Source organism: Rattus norvegicus, chromosome 1, assembly GCF_021556685.1.
Source record: "Rattus norvegicus strain SHRSP/BbbUtx chromosome 1, alternate assembly SHRSP_T2T, whole genome shotgun sequence".
Lineage (NCBI taxonomy): Eukaryota > Metazoa > Chordata > Mammalia > Rodentia > Muridae > Rattus > Rattus norvegicus.
In genome coordinates, this window is record NC_141534.1 from 157452381 (window position 1) to 157469145 (window position 16765).

The window sequence follows — 16765 nt, forward strand, 5'->3', positions numbered from 1 at the left end:
TATTTATCTTACTACTTTACAATACGCATAGCATCCTTACAGCAATCTTTTAAACTGGGATGGCGTTTGCTCCTTTATAAAAGAGAAGCTCAGACTCATAAAGGCTAAAACACAAAATAGCTCACAGGAAGAACTAATTAATACTCTGGCATTGTAACCTGGATGCAGTGGGATCTTCATGGTACTAAGCGCTTCCACTGACAAGCTGTCAGGATTGGTGTGATGATGGAGTGAGCTAATTATATGCTTAGAGTGCTTGATAGTTAACTGGTACCCACTGGGGGGAACATGCCATATCACGACATAGTAATGGCTTCTATTTATTATCTTTGAATAAGTCCAGTCTGAGACTTCAGAGCCTACTTTTTTTTTATTAATTTGTGTAGCAAAGTCATTAAAATGGTTTGCTTTAATTTTTGAGCTTATAATCACAGCATTTATCTCATCCTTTTCTCCTCACAAGCTCTCTCTCCCATATGCCTCTCTATGTTCTCCTTTAAATTCATGGTCTTGTTTCTCGTTAATTATTATTACATGCATATATGTATATATTCCTCTGTAAATAAATACTAACTGTTCACTCTGTATGGTGTTCCTTATATATGTTTTCAAGGCTGACCATTTGACCCTGGAAAACCAACTGGTGTACTCTTTCCTGGGAAACACTATCTCACCCACAATCAGCTTTCTGCGTTGCCTGTAGGTCTTTGTGTAAGGTTGAAGCCCCATAGGCTTTTGTCTGTCCACTTTAGCATGGCCATTGGTGTCCTCCTTCTTCAGATAATGGTTTGGCTTTTGTGCTGGTGAGACTTTATGGATGTAGCTTCTGACACAATCTCACAGCAAGTTACCTGATCCTCTGTCTCTTACCTGTCACTTCTTCTGGAATGTTCTCTGAAACACTTCTGTAGATATGTCCATTGAGACTGGGTTCCACAACTCATTTTGGTTGGTTATGGTTTTTATGAAGGGTGCTTTTCTAGGAGCCAAAAAGCACAAAACAAAAACTTCCATACCAGATATTAGAAGCTATCTTTTGAGTTTCTGGCCAGGGACAGCCAAGCAATATCCAAAGCATATAGATTATTGCTGTTACTTTTGGTTGATCTCTAGAGGTGAGAGTTAAAGTCTCTATTGTGGAAGACACCATCCACTTCAGAAACACTAGGACCTCTTAACTGAAAATGACATGAATGTCTTCTCCCTGAGTAGGACTAGCTTTCATGGTAACAGGAAGTAGTTAACTAACAGCTCTAAGAAGTTCTCATGCCCTGTGAACCATGCCAATGACCTGCATCACACAGTATCCCCAGTGGTACACCTATATTGACAATAACAGCAGCTTTCTAATTGGAATTAAGACATAATTCCATAATTTCCATAAGCAAGAGGGAAACCATGCCAGGTACTGGAAGCCTTGCTAACTTCTCAGTCCTAGTGAAGTCATGGTTATTGCAAGAGAATCTGCAACCACTAATTTACCACTAATTTACTAAACCAGTACAAGATCTAATAACAATCTTAAATATTTACGCTTAAACCCATAGATAAGTACAGTCTTCACCCCTCATCAAGAAAAAAAATCTCTTAAAACATGACTTCAATGTAGCATTTTCAGTCTTTGTATGTGTTAATTCATCACAAACAGTACCTCTGCCAGACTGGGCAACTGTCTCCCTGTGGTATCATGGGAAGTTTGGGGAGACTCAGTTCCATCATCGCTGCCCACTGAATGCTTCTTGTTCTCAGCATCCTATGGAGAAGGGCCAAACACGTGCTTAGGGCTTAATAATTGTTTCCTTAGAAACAAAGTAAGCCAATCTCTTTAAAATATCTTTCAAAATGCAAGAAAATGAAACAAAACAAAACGCAGTAAGACCAGAAAAGGATATTGCCACATACTTAGAAATGTGTATTTGTGACCAAAATAAAAAGGAAAAAAATAATATTAGTCAAGCTTATTCTTTAAATCCCTAGATAAAGCAACAGACTAGATAGACTCAAAGAATATTATAATTAGACCCACTTTACTTCAGGCTCCACATTGTTTGCTTGTAATGGTTGAGCATCAGTGGTTCCTACCTTGCTCTGTAACTGAAAACTTGAGCAGGCATGTGATTTAATAATAACTCAAGAAGAACAAAAACCTGCAATCATGTAAAATCACAAATGTACTCTACTTAGTTATTAAAACTGATAGGTATGGGGTGCATGCCTTTAACCCTAGCACCCAGGAAGCAGAGACAAGTGCATCTCTAAGTTGAAGACCAACCTGATCTATAGAGCAAGTTCTGGGTCAGCAACATTGATAAAGCCTGTCTCAAAAAAACTTGAAATTCCAAATACTCCCCAGATGAAATGTTCCCACTGTGAAATCTTCAGATTAGACATTGGTGTTGGGAAAAGGGTTTCTAAGTTCGCTTCTCTCCTCGCTACTGTTTAGCAGGTGGTTGGCCTGGAATGCTTTCTACTCTCTGAGCTTCGCACATGATGATGTTGACACTAGCAGTAAAAACAAAGTGGCTGACCCTTGCAAAGTGCTGACCGTGAGTCAGAGATTCTTTACTTGTATTGTAGCTTTGATGTTTCTGAGTCAAAGAGAGATTAAGCAGCTTCAGTGGTGTAAGAAATAAATGGTTGAGCGGATTTGCTTTACTTAGGCATCTGACTCCAGATGTTTTGTCCAAGTGTGTTGTCTTCAGAAACATTCTGCTTCTGAACTTCTTTGACTAGACCTACAATATGATTGATGCATTTCATTTAGCTGGCTATTTTGTGACAATCTGTCTATAAGGTATTATTTTAGCCTCTATAATGGAATCGCTTGTCTGCCTTAGTGAACAGTGAGCTCGTGGGGTGCCTTCTAACTCAATACCAATTCGCCTTCATACTTCATTGGTCAAACTTCTAGGGTGAGTCAGATCCACAGTCCTAACCTAAATCTAAGGTGGTTGTACTTAGTTGCCCTTTGAGGACCATCAGTTGCCACTTCACTAGAAGAGAAAACTCAACTTCTACCCTAAGAAATGTATGTCTCCCTTTGCTGAATTTCTAACCTTTCTTATACATGCTCATCATAAAACAGGCGATTCTTTGTCATATCCCTGAAAATTGTGTGTGTTGTTTAGCGTCTCTTTAGGAATCTCATTTCAGTCTTATCTTAGGCTTGTAGGATGGATTTCTGATGTGTTCCATCCTGTGTATATATTTAAAATTATAAATATTATAATATATAGTATATTCTGCTTATACTACATTTAATACAATATATTATATTAATATATGGAATTAGTATATAACTATTGTTATTTTCATCCTGGTAACATGATTTTCTCTTTATAACATCTTTCTTTGAAGTTACCTGTGGTTATGGAAAATAAATTACTTTGGATAAAAATATTCTCAAAGTTTTTCTCTATATATTTCTTTCATAAATAACACATTTTTATGAGTATCTATAAATTTCTAAAACCCATTGTATATTTATATGTTAGCACATAGTTATACTGATATTTAAATCTATCAAAGCAATATTTTCAAGCAGTCTGAGAAGAGTTTGTAACTGTGAAGGATTTGGACAGTGACAATATCCATATATAAATATACATTGACTTCTCAGTGTCTTATCCTCATAATTAATGGAAAAATTATTCGATAGACACAAATTTGTTGCATTTTGGGGTTTAAAATGTGCAGATTGTATTTTACAACATATGTCTATCTTTTCAGAGAAAAAGACTATCAGCTTTTGATACATTAGCAAGAATTCTGGACTAAGAAATGGTAGAAGGTTATATGATAAATGTTTAAATCAGAAAAGTTCAATCAAGGAGCAAGAAATTGAGAGACTTTAACCTATATCAACCCATTGTATTGTAAAAGACCAAAACCTACTGATAGTTTTTTTCCCTAAAAGCATATTATTCAAGGTCAGTATGTGATCCTGGATCTCAATCTACAGCTTTAAACCTGTAGGTTGATGAATGGAAAGGGAGGGGCAAATTCATTTGCAGGGGAATTTGTTATTAATTTTGACCTCAATCCTTTGTGAGCTAGTCACTGCTATATACTTAATAAAAAATATTATAAGTATATAAAAGACAAGCTACCGTAGCCTTCTCTCTAAGGTCTGAGAATTATATCAGAGGAAGGGTTCAGATTTGAGAGTTGGTAGAAGACTAGGAGGCAGAAGTATCTTCAGACACAGCAGGGCAATTGTATACATGCAGTCAGGAATTTTGACAGCGTGTACAACACCTGTGCAAGCTTTAGTCAGACAACATTGCCAAATGAAGCAGGGAGAGCTATGGACAAAGTCCCTTTCCTTGTTCTACAAGACGACCTCTGGGAGAAGAAGAGATAGCTTTCAATATAGGTAATAGGCTAACCATATTCCAGTGGATGGTCATATAAGCTGTGTATTTTGGCAACAACAGTTGGACTTGATGGGTTTAAAAGGCAAACTACAGATCCCTCCCTCCCCACCACTCAAAATCAAGGACACCATTAAGTTGGGTGGATAGGGAAATAAAGAAGAATCTGGAAGGAGTTAGATAAGAGAACAGTAAATATGATAAAAATTCGTTGTATTTGATTAATTTTCAAAGACTCAATAAAACATCTTTAAAAAAAATCCAAGTACAGATCATCTGGCCTGTACAGCAGTTGCTTTAACCCCTGAATCAATCAATCCCCCCACCCCCTTTCTCCAGATCACAAATGCTGCCCCACTGCTGGTCCTCCCCTGCACCCACCCCACAGAGTCCCTCCCTCTATTCTATCCCTTCTCCTCTGAGAGGGTAGCCCCCCTTTGAGTGTTCCCCCACCCTGATATATCAAGTCTCTGCAGGATTAGGCGCATCTGTCTCCCACTGAGGGCAGACAAAGCAGCCCTGCTGTGGGAAGGATACCACAGTCAGGCTAGAGCTTTAGGGAGAGCCTCTTGTCCTCCAGTTCTTGTGGAAACCCACGTGGAGACTGAACTTCTTGCTAGCTCAATAAATAGCATTTAAGCAATTCTCTTATTTCAAAACTTTAAACACACACACATTATTTATTTTTCTAACATAAATCAAAATAGGAATTTTTTTACTGTCTATCCTTGTATGTTATGGCTATCTGAAGTGAGTCAACATTCATCATTGATAACGTTACTGCTAATTAGTCATGGTAATAACCCTGTTTTACACACTTGACTACCAAGAACAACTAATGACAGCAGGCACATGTCCAAGCTTAGCATAAAATTGTGGTCATCTGAAAACTGAACAATGTGCCTTGTGGGCCATGTTAGCTCTGCACATTATGTTTTGATTTAAGCAAGAAAACTGAACATAACTGAACATAGAGATTGATGATATGAATTCATTTTTACCGTGACTTTATCCAAAATCATTCATACAGAATTTCAGAGCTTACTGCCGCCTTGAAAGTAAATCACCTCAATAAAGATGGCTTGGAAATATTTTAAAATTCACTGAAACATACACGCTCAAATATTTGCACTAGAAGAGCATAGAAATCGGTAAGGCAGCTTTTCATTCAGCTAAATCAGAAATGTTAGGGTGGTTGATAAGATCAAATCAGGTTGTATGATAGCATCCCATCAGCCTAATGGAGCAGAGAGCAAGTAAAAACAACAGAAGCAGCTTTCTGTATAAGGAGTGAACGTGGGCAGCAGCCAGCCGGATTCTTAGTATGGATGGGTTGTATTCTCTCCTGGTAGAGGGAGGCTTTGCTAACTTGATTAGCTTCTTTCAAACTCTGATGTCTGCCCTGTGTGATCACATTATAACGTCTAGTGATATAAATTTTATTCGTTGTGGTTACTAATAATTATCTAAAAGGTCCACACTAACCCATGAAAACTAAGTGGCTTAATAAATATCTGTGGTTTTTACAACAGTTATTAACATTATGGAATGCCTTTATTCTCACATCAAGTATACAATGAGAGAAATGCAAGGTGTCTTATTAGAACCCCACTCCTCTTAGGACTAAGCATTATTGCAGACTGAAATAGTACTGTCAGTTAAAGGGCCACTTGATTCCTTCCGAAAAGGGCAATTAGAACTTCAGTTTACAGGATGAAAGTATGAAAATGTTAATTAGAGATAAATTACTTAAATGGGAAGAAGAGTCTTAGAAATGGTTTAAAATGTCAGACTGCTGGTTCTTTGAGCAAATTGTTTCATTTTGCTGAAGGTCTGCCTCTAATGAGGCAAGAAAGGCCTCTATAATCTAAACGATTCACCTCTAAGTTCTTGAGTTCTACAAAACACCCAGGAGTGAAGCCCACTACTCCTTCATTTCAGGAGTGGGTTACCGGTGAGTTGCATCCACTTCAAAGATAGGAGGGTACAGAGCCTGTTGATGTTGATGTGAAAGGAACAGAGTAGTTGTGGTTCCTGTTGGGGTCAAGAAGGGCTAAGTAAGCATGGTGTCAAATTCCTAGTCCCCAAAGTAATGAAGCAAAACACAGGATATTTCCCTATAAAAATAGAAATATATTTGTTCTTTCTGTAAGACTGTACCAAAAATCAGCCTCAGAAGTTTCTTCAATACTTCTAAGCATGGTAATCAGCTTGATGATTATAAATGTGCCACCTAATATTTGTTGCCTTATGTAATATATGAAATAATCCAATTTTTATTTACTTCTAGCAAAACCAAGGAAAATGCCCAGCCCAGAACTGTTCAGTGGAAGCCCCTGCCTGGATGCCTGTCCACCACTGTTCTGTAAGTTACTTTAAGACTGATTACAATAAAAGAGAGATGTTGCTTTATTCTAACACCGGCTTTCTGGAATGAGCTAAAATACAGTCTAAAATTCTAGCATAGAGAAAACATTTCGATAAGAAGGAAATGTCTTTCCAGACAGGAGTGTATTATCAAGTCACCGTGATCTATTTACTTAGAGTCAGGAAGACTTGCAAAGTACTTCTCTGAGGGAGGTATTGATGGGTTAGACTTGCACGGTCATGGAAACGAATGTCTTTGCACATGTGTCTTTTCACATGGCTGCGTGCTCAGCACTGTTTGATCTTGAGCTGCACTGGAGGAGGAGCTTTTACTTCATCATTGTTTTGTTGTCTGCTTAATCGTGATGAGTAAATGGACTCGCATTTTCCAAGCCTTTCTGGGGTAATAATAGACCCTGCGTTTGTGTGGACCCTTCTATCCGAGAATTATTCGAGTGCCTTGGAAATAAGCAGGTACTATGTTATTATCTTTGGGTTGCAGATGGAAGGCTTACCCACACAGGGGGTAAGAATAGCACATCCTAGAGCTGGCAAGAGATGCCAGATACCCTCTGTCTCTTTTCATGTGCTTGCTCTATTACCCTGTGCAGCGAAGTAAATGAAAGAAAGAGACTGATTTGAATGATTCTCTTTCCCGTTCATTGCCTGATAGGGATGACAATGCCGCCTCTGGGAATTATCTTTGCTGTAGCTGACACTTTGCCGGGCATGAAATAATGTGTGCGACGTGGACAAGAAATCAGAAAGCTACTTTGGGCCATTTCTCCCACTTGGCCCTCTCTGTAGGAGATCTAGAAGTGATATAAGGAGTCAACTAAATACATGCCTCTATTGTTGAGGTACAAGCTCTTCAGAGGTGCCTCTTGGCTGCCATGACAGGCCTTATGTGGTGATGTAAAGACAGTAGACTTGGGGGAGGCTACTTTTCCTTCAGATCATGTAAAGGACTGTTTTCTTTTTTGTCTTTGTTAGTCTGAGGAAGGAAGGGAAGATGGGATCACCTTTAGTCAAGGAGATGATAAAGCTAAATTTTGGCGGGATTCCTGCTGTGCAGAAGCAGTCTAGACTTGCCAGAGGCTTAAAAAGTAAAACTGTGGCATTTTTGTGAGCAGATGGCAGGAGGGGAGTGTGTGCTTAGGGACTCTGCTGCTGCCAGTAAGAAGATGTGTGTTAATAGTTTTAGTTCTTCATCAATCACTCCTTTTATTGTGTCCTAAATGACACCATCTTACAACTACCGATTCATATGTCTGTTTGTTCAAGGAGATGACACACTTTGCAGCATCCTAATGTCAAGTTCCTAAGTAAGACATTTTTTTATAGGAGGGTTCTGATGAGTGATGCTCAGATCTGGATCTTTAGTATGCTGGCAGTTGTTATCTTTAATAAATGCTATGTCTGAATGTGGATTTTGGAAAGCTGTTTTTTTTTTTCACTCAAATATTTCTTTATGAAGAGAAATAATCCTGCTATCTGGCCATTTTGGGTTGAGTTTTCATTCTGGAATCAAAATAACTTAAGATGACTTCTCTACTGGGCTATTGGTGTTTTATACTTGAATTGGTATCGAAATCAGCAGTATTTCACATAAGATGTGACTTTTTGTCCATTTCCTCTCACAGACTTCCTCACACAAAATATGTGCTTTGAGAAATTTATCTCTACACTAGAAAAAATTAGTAATCCCATCAAATTATACAAATTAATGGTGATATACTAAATAGTGTCCATTTTCTTATAATCTTTAATAAAGTAGTGTCCCTTCTTTATCAGATACACCCGTGTGTACCACCAATAAGATAATTTTGATCTAAATTCCAAAATAAAGGAACCCTGACAACATGTTGTTAGAATATGGTCTGTGGGGCTACTGAAAATAGTTTTCTCTTCTTCATTTGTACTCTTAAGAGCCAGATGATTCCAGATTAGGTCTTTCTATTGTAGAATCTTAAGAAGTAAGTAGATGCTATATTTTAAGACTCTTTCTGTAGATCACGAGCCAGTATTGCTGACACCAAAATCTAGTTCCTACCTGTGTCCACACAAAAGCCTTAGGAACTAAATGTGGATTCTGCTTTAGGATTGAAATCTCCTGGCTTAAGCCTGCTCTACCTACTACTAACCCATTTCCTTGGCAGATACTAAAACCAGCAGAGATAGATTCTTGCTTTTGAGAATCTATCACTTGTCTTAAGGATACCAATAACAGCAGATACTAATACAGACAGAAATAGGTTCTTGTGTCTGAGATTATAGTACCAAGAGATAGGTGGATTCTTGCTTCTGAGAATTGACTATTTGCCCTAAGGATGTACAAGACTGGAGGGCATCGTTATTGACTCATTTGAGTGAACTCTTCAGGACGTGCTCTGTGATTTTATTTGCCGAGACTCTTGGAACTGGACATTCTAAGTTCTTACTTATTCAGAAATCCGACTGTGAAAAGGTTCTAATGATTAATAGACAGACATAGTTCCTGTTCAAATCTTTCCCCTCAAATTATTGGTTGTATATATTTATTATGGGTTTGGTTGTTTTTTTATTTACTTTAAGTAAAAAGAAAATTGTCATGAGCAACATTTATTGAGTCTCCAATCCCATCCACCGAAGTTAATGCTTTACATCTCAGACAGAAATTTCCAGAAGGCTAAGATTTAAAATTTTATAAGTCTATTAATTTCACTGATCTGATTCTATGCAAAAGTTAGATGTATTAAAAACTCACCAAAGATGAACTCAATAATGATATATTTTATGATAGTGAAAAATATATAACTATATCATGAGCTCACACAGTTATATAACAAAATCTGCAAGTAGGTAAAACAGTTTTGGCATTAATTTTCATTTTGTTATCTCTGAGGAAAAAGTGAAATTCATAACTTCATGTTTTTAAGAAGATGTCTCAACTGTCTCGAATCCTCTGAGACTGAACCAGGCTATAAATAAATTAACACATTCTTACATAATAAATGAATAGTCTCTATTATCTGGGTGCAATTAATTCTCTTCTACATTCATTATCCATTGTCCTAGTGATTTTTGGGGTGTTCTATTCTGCAGTGATTATAATTGAATTGTATTACTTTACGTGGAATAGTGTGAGTCTGCACTTGTGTATTTGCCCCAGTTTCACTTATACTAATAGAATAATTACAATGTTTGCTAGTGAGGAGCATTGCAGTGATTAGCTCTTGTACATGGGTCCATATACGGTTACAGTGGGCTCTAGAACTAAACTCTTTCTTACCCCACAGTTTAAGTAGTTGAATACCCTGTTAGTTTGTATGGTCCCAAGTACATTATCCGTCGTTATGACTCTCTGCTACTTTTAAGCAGTTGAGAAAATATCCATGTGTTCAGGGACCTAGGTGAAGACAGGTTGATATCCAAAAGATGAACTTGGCTAGAAATTAGCTCTTGGCATGAGGCAATCAAGAACTTTGAACTTAGCTTATTTCAGGAAAGTTGGGTGGCCCTTTAAGCCATTTCCCTGTGCATAAACTTTAATCTACTGGGGAATGCCCTCTGTCAGACTTTGGCTATTAGACTTTACTTAGAAGTTACTTAGAGGTGGCTGTAATATGCAGTTGGACAAATCAAGAATAATTAATGATACAGGACCCAACGACAAAAATTGTGACTACACGTTTCTGTTGTTTACTGGAACTTGAAAAATAATGTTAAGGGAAGAAGTTTTCAAAGATAGAAAGTAAAGTTCCCTTTTAGTAGGGAGCTTCATAAAGATACTGCTATATATAGTTATATATTATGCATGCTAGTTGCTGTAAATCTGTTAAATAATTTTTAAAAATTATGTAAATATTTGAAAATTAGAATACTAAGTTCTGAGTCCATGAAATTTTGGTTATTCTTTTATTTAGCACATGTTTATGACTTATAACAGATCCTTGGGTTTCTCAATAGATGACAGGAAACACTATGTGTTAATAATACATATATCTACTACCTCATTATATAACAAAAAAGCAATAAATTTTCCTCTTCCACTGTTTTCTTTTTTTTTTTCTTCCAGTGCAACTGATGTCAGTTAACTTAATGCATGGAGTGCACAAACCCAGCCTGTGGCTCTCAAACACATAGACATCATAAAATCACATTGTGTCTGTTCTCTGGGCATTCTCAGAGTTCCTATGAGGACAAAAACCACTGACTATCCTCTTCTGCTGGGAAATTAGAGCCATGATGGTTGTGATGAATATTGCCTTTCCAAACACTGGGCACAATTTTTATTTTTTAGGGCACAGTTTTGATACTGTGAACAGTCTCTTTGTGGAATGAAAAGGTAGGCCATTATCAGATGGTTATAGTTTTAGGAAAATTACAGAAAATTGCAGTATACAGGACTTTAAATTAGTGAGCACTGGTACTCGTGTGTATCTGGCCATATGGGCAACTGTCATAGGTTTGGAAGAGAAGCACAAGGGGAATTATCTCAGGAAAAAGTCCAGTGCTCTTTAATAAATGGGAGCTCTGTGGATAGCTCTGGTGTCAATTTTACTGTACTCATGGGCTGGTCATCAAGAAACTATGGGGAAGATAGGGTAGGTGCATAGACAGTGTACTTTCTTTCCCAGCCATTGCACTTCAGATTTCTATGTTTTCTCTCTGGGTTTAGAAGTCTACTGAGACCAGAAGTACTCACATAAAATGTCTCTGTTACACTGATCTTTAAAACATACTAGAAAAGAAGCCCAATAGCATTTATGGAGAGGCGCATTGGTCCAGGTGGGTGATGCAAAGACATTCTCAGCTAACACATATAAAAACTAGCAAGGAGAATAGGAGGCATACAAGCCTATAGGGAAGTAAGCAATTCCAGAGTTGTCAGGATCTGAAGCTAAGAGCTAGGGTGGTCAGCAATCATGAGGAAATGAAAGGCAGGCTCTCCATAGAACTAAGAAAGCTCAACAAAGTTGAAGCTCGGTGTTCTGAGCTCTCTCTCTTCTGTATGCTTAATTAAATATTTTACTTCCAGTTCTCTTCTTACACAAATTGACTTATATTTAAACCTTACAATCATCTGTTTTTTTCAAATGTTTCTTTTTACTATCCTATAACTATTTGATAAAATACAGTAAAAATATGCATTTTTAAAGATATATTTCCTGTGTTTCAGGAGTATCTTCTCAGTTTATCAGTATAGCTGTTACAGTGTTCAGGACATTTTGTGTTCTTATTATCTATAAATATTCTTTATTTTCTTCATATTACTGTAGAACATGTAGTTTACCCATTTTAAAAGCAAAATTAGCTGATATTCTTTAGTTCACTCATAGAATTGTACAAGTTTTACCTCGGCGACTTTTAAAATATGTTTATGACCCTCAGAGAAACTCTACACCCTGCAGTAGGCTCTCTGTGGCCACTGTCTCTCCTCCCCAGAAATCAGGAATCTAGCCCCACCCCAGACTTGCCTATTCAAGACAATTCCTAAAGTTAGACTTGTGTAATACGCAGTCTTCTGTAACTGGTTGCTTTAACTTTAGTTTATTTTCAAGGTTCTTATATCATTAAATGTATCTATCCTTTATAAATTGTTTGGTGGATAATAGTTTATATCTGTTGTATTTGGTTACAATACTTCTTTTAATCCATTTATCAGTTGACAGATATAAGAAATACTTGTAGCTTTGAATATTATGAGTAATAACATGAATATTCTTATGTGAGTTTTTAATGTTGTCATTTGCTTTCTGGTTTTTTGGGTATTTGCACAATTATTATTCTTGGGTCATATGGTGATTTTATGTATATATTATAAAGAACTTCCAAGCTGTTTTTAAAAGCAGTTATTTTATGTTCTCAGGAACAATGTATGAGTGGTTTGTCTTCTATGCATTCTTGTCAATTCTTGTCATTGCTTGTCATTTTATTGTAGATATAATAGGTCTGAAAAGATTTTTGCTTTGGAGTTGGTTTAAATTTACCTAAAATTAACAATGTTGAATATCTTTTCATATACTTAATAAATATTTTTATTCTAGTTATAGAAATGTCTCTACAAAATCCTTTCTCCATCTAATTACTTTAAATTTTGAATTATGAAACTCCTCTTATGTCTGCACATCATTTAACAGTTTTATGATTTTAATATTTTCTGTTCAAGTCTCTTCATTCTTTAACCATGTATTAGCACTGTTATCTGAACTATGACTTTTGAAATTTTAACAAATCCTAGTATATTCTTCTGAATACACCATTTTAATGGACCTGGGTGTAACTCTAGGTCACAGAGAATTTCTCTGATATTTACTTCTCAGCATTTTATAGTTTTTGCTATTACATTGTTCTCTTTGATCAATTTGGAATTCATTTTGTGTATGGTATGTGCAGATATTTAAGTCTTTTAGCTTTTCTTGTTGAAAAAAAATCTATTCATTCCTCACTGGATTAACTCAGGACTCTTGTTGAAAATCTTTTTAAGTATACCTATCTTTTCAGATATCATTCCATTCTACTGCGTTGATGACTATCCTTCTATTTAGTATAAGCTAAGAATCATTTGGAATAAAGCAATATAATATTGAGGTCAACATCATAAAATATTAATGCTCACAAGTTAGTTGTTTGGTCCAAGTCCTAAAAGTAGTGAGAGAAAGGTGATTTAAATAAAATCTTTTTAATTAAAAATTATATCTTTACTACAACACTGTTATTTTGGGGTTTTTTTGTTGTTTTTTTTTGTGATGGGTGTGCTTACTGTGTTTTCTGCTTATTTTTTGGCATATGTATTGGAACATTATGATTCACTAATACCGTATTTCCAACCACATTTATCCATATCTTTAATAATCATAGTCATTATTTACCTAGCTAATTATATAATTCAGATTATTAGAGAAAATGCACAAAATTTCATAGGAGATCACCAATATAATCTGTATATTACCAGTTATAAAAATGGAAGCTAGCAGTGAGGAAAAAATGAGATATTAAAAATCAAGTACAAGTTCTTCAACTCTTCAGTAGTAGAGATTGGTATGTTACTTCCATATACCTAAATATTCACAAATATTGATCACAAGTCAGCATAGACAAAGATAAAATTATACATAAAGCTCTCTGAATAAGATATCAGAATTACTGTTGTATTTTCTTTTTTCATAAACTTTTTTATTAGATTTTTTTTACATTGTCAATGTTATTCCCTTTCCCAGTTTCTCATTCCCATAAACCCCTTTACGCATCCCTACTCCCCCTTATTCTATGAGAGTGCTCCCCCACCCAACCAACCACCCCTCCCTCCTCCCCATGCTGACAATCCCCTACACTGGGGGGGTCCAGCTTTGGCAGGACCAAGAGTTTCTCCTCCCATTGGTGCCCAACAAGGCCATCCTCTGCTACATATGCAGCTGGAGCCATGGGTCAGTCCAAGTATACTCTTCAGGTGGAGGTTTAGTTTCTGGGAACTCTGGTTGGTTGGTATTGTTGTTCTTATGGGGTTACAAACCCCTTCATCTCTTCAATCCTTTCCTCTAACTCCTCCAATGGGGATCCCATTCTCAATTCAATGGTTGACTATTAGCATTTACCTCTGTATTTGTCATACTCTGGCAAAGCCTCTCAGGAGACAGCTATATCAGGCTCCTGTCAGCATGCACTTGGCATCAGCAATATTGTCTAGGTTTGGTGGCTGTATGTATATGGGCTGGATTCCCAGGTGGGACAGGCTCTGAATGGCTGTTCCTTCAATCTCTGCTCCAAACTTTGTCTTCATATCTTGTTCTAGTATTATTTTTGTTTCCTCTTTTAAGAAGGACTGAAGCATTCAAACTGGTCATCCTTCTTCTTGAGCTTCATGTGATCTGTGGATTGAATCTTGGGTAATTTGAGATTCACTTATTACTCCTTCCATGTGTCTTTTTCTGTGATTGGGTTACCTCACTCAGGCTGATATTTTCTGGTCCCATCCATTTACCTATGAATTTCGTGAAGTCATTGCTTTTGATAGCCGTGTAGTACTCCATTGTGTAGATGTGCCATATTTTCTGAATTCATTCCTCTGTTGAAGGGCATCTGGTTTCTTTCCAACTTTTGGCTATTATAAATAAGGCTTCTATGAACATACTGGAGCATATGTCCTTGTTATATGTTGGAGCATCTTTTGGGTATATGCCTGGAGTGGTATAGCTGGGTCCTCAGTAGCTCAATAGCTATGCCCAATTTTCTGAGGAACCACCAGACTCATTTCCAGAGTGGTTGTATCAGCTTTCAATCCTACCAACAATGGAGTGTTCCTCTTTCTCCATATCTTCGCCAGCGTCTACTGTCACCAGAGTTTTTGATCCTAGCCATTCTGACTGGTGTGAGGTGGAATCTCAGGGTTGTTTTGATTTGCATTTCCTTGATGACTAAGGATGTTGAACGTTTCTCTAGGTACTTCTCAGTCATTCGATATTCCTCACCTGAGAATTCTGTGTTTAGCTCTGTACCCCATTTTTAATAGGGTTATTTGATTCTGTGGAGTCTAACTTCTTGAGTTCTTGGTATATATTGAATATTAACCCTATATCCGAGGTAGAGCTGTAGTGTTTTCTACGTGCAGTCACTGTTACCATTATTCAAGTTTAAGAAAGAGTACTCTATCTAAATGTACAGTCCACTAGCAGGAAGCCTGAAGCTTGAATTTATGCTTTTAGCCAGCAGTGTACTTGGAGGTTAGACAGATGGTATTAGAAGAGGGACCTTGATGGTGTGTGCATTGTTAGCTTTGGTTGATACCATCACTTACTATTAGCAGCACTTACTATTTTCAATTCATCCCAAACAGTCTACCATATAACCGAAAATACAGTTTGGAAATGGAAAGGATTAATTTACAAACAGGATAAAGTTTTTTTCCTGACAGGATTTTTTTTTTACAACTTCTGTAATACTGAAAGTCTTTTCTGAATTGAGAACTATTGTTGTATTTGTGTTGGCATCTTAAGTGCCATTGAACTATCTTGGAAGAATGAATTCCACTCTCGTTGGTTGAAAGAGCCTCTAGACATATGTTTGGTTTGGATTTGGAGTACACAGCATAATATAAGATGATGGGAACACTATGCTGAATGTGAAAGTCATCTGTCTTAAGAGACACTCCATGTGTCTCTCTCTGTCATCTGCTTTCTTGTTTGGTGGTGTTAGATCTCCAGGGCAAAAAACACAGACACATGGAGAGCTTTCAATTTGCATATTGACAGCTATTCACAGATCAGCCAGAGATAAGAGAACACGCAGGACAATTCTTCCCATTGACAAGCCCACTCGAAGCTGACAGTGTAAAGGCATAGGCCATAGGAAAGGGAGCATACTGATCGTATACTTTTATGAAGAATATACCTTTGTGATGTCATTGTATCTAACGTATAAATTTAAAAAGGATTAAAGCTAGATGATGATAAACAACTCAACTGGATAAAACTCACCTGGGGGATTCATCTAGGACTTCCGTGGACCTGCCTTCTCCTCTGACTCTCTGCTCTGTCCTTTTGAACGTGTTCTAACTTGACTCATTAGATTTAGCCTCAGTCAGTCCCGACGAGTAAAGCTATTCCAGGAAGCCAGTTCTAGCAACAGGCAGCTTCCTACTACAGAGCAGGAGTCCATGCCAAACTTCTCAAAGTGGTCTCCCGCTACCCTTAGCCTCAGTGGAATTGTACTAAATATTGGGACAAACCCTGGCCCACAGTAAACTTGTAATGATGCTTGTCATTGAAATGGAACTTTAATTGCTGCCGTTCTTCAAGGAGGTCCTATTTGGCAGCATGCAGTGTGGTCCTCTGCTTACCTTGGAATAAAAGCCCCTACCCCAAGGCTAAGTAAAACAAATGCATTTAATCGAAAACCCAGATTATATGGAAATATTCACATCCAAACACAGTTACTACTCCACTACGCCCATAAAGAGTACCATATATAAATATTTGAATACCTATACTTGCTGATCCATGTATATTCAAACACCTTTGAACACACACCTAATTAAGAAGTCACTG

General features: G+C 37.1%; 1 protein-coding gene across 8 annotated transcripts in view; it reads left to right on the forward strand.

Moving 5' to 3' along the window:
• Nucleotides 1–16765, forward strand: part of Dlg2 (discs large MAGUK scaffold protein 2) — a 2073609-nt gene that overhangs the window by 487585 nt on the left and 1569259 nt on the right. For all 8 annotated transcript variants that reach the window (XM_087586773.1, XM_087586779.1, XM_087586780.1 and 5 more), the window contains 1 exon segment: nucleotides 6664–6738. In XM_087586773.1, the coding sequence (XP_087442899.1) occupies nucleotides 6664–6738 (75 nt within the window).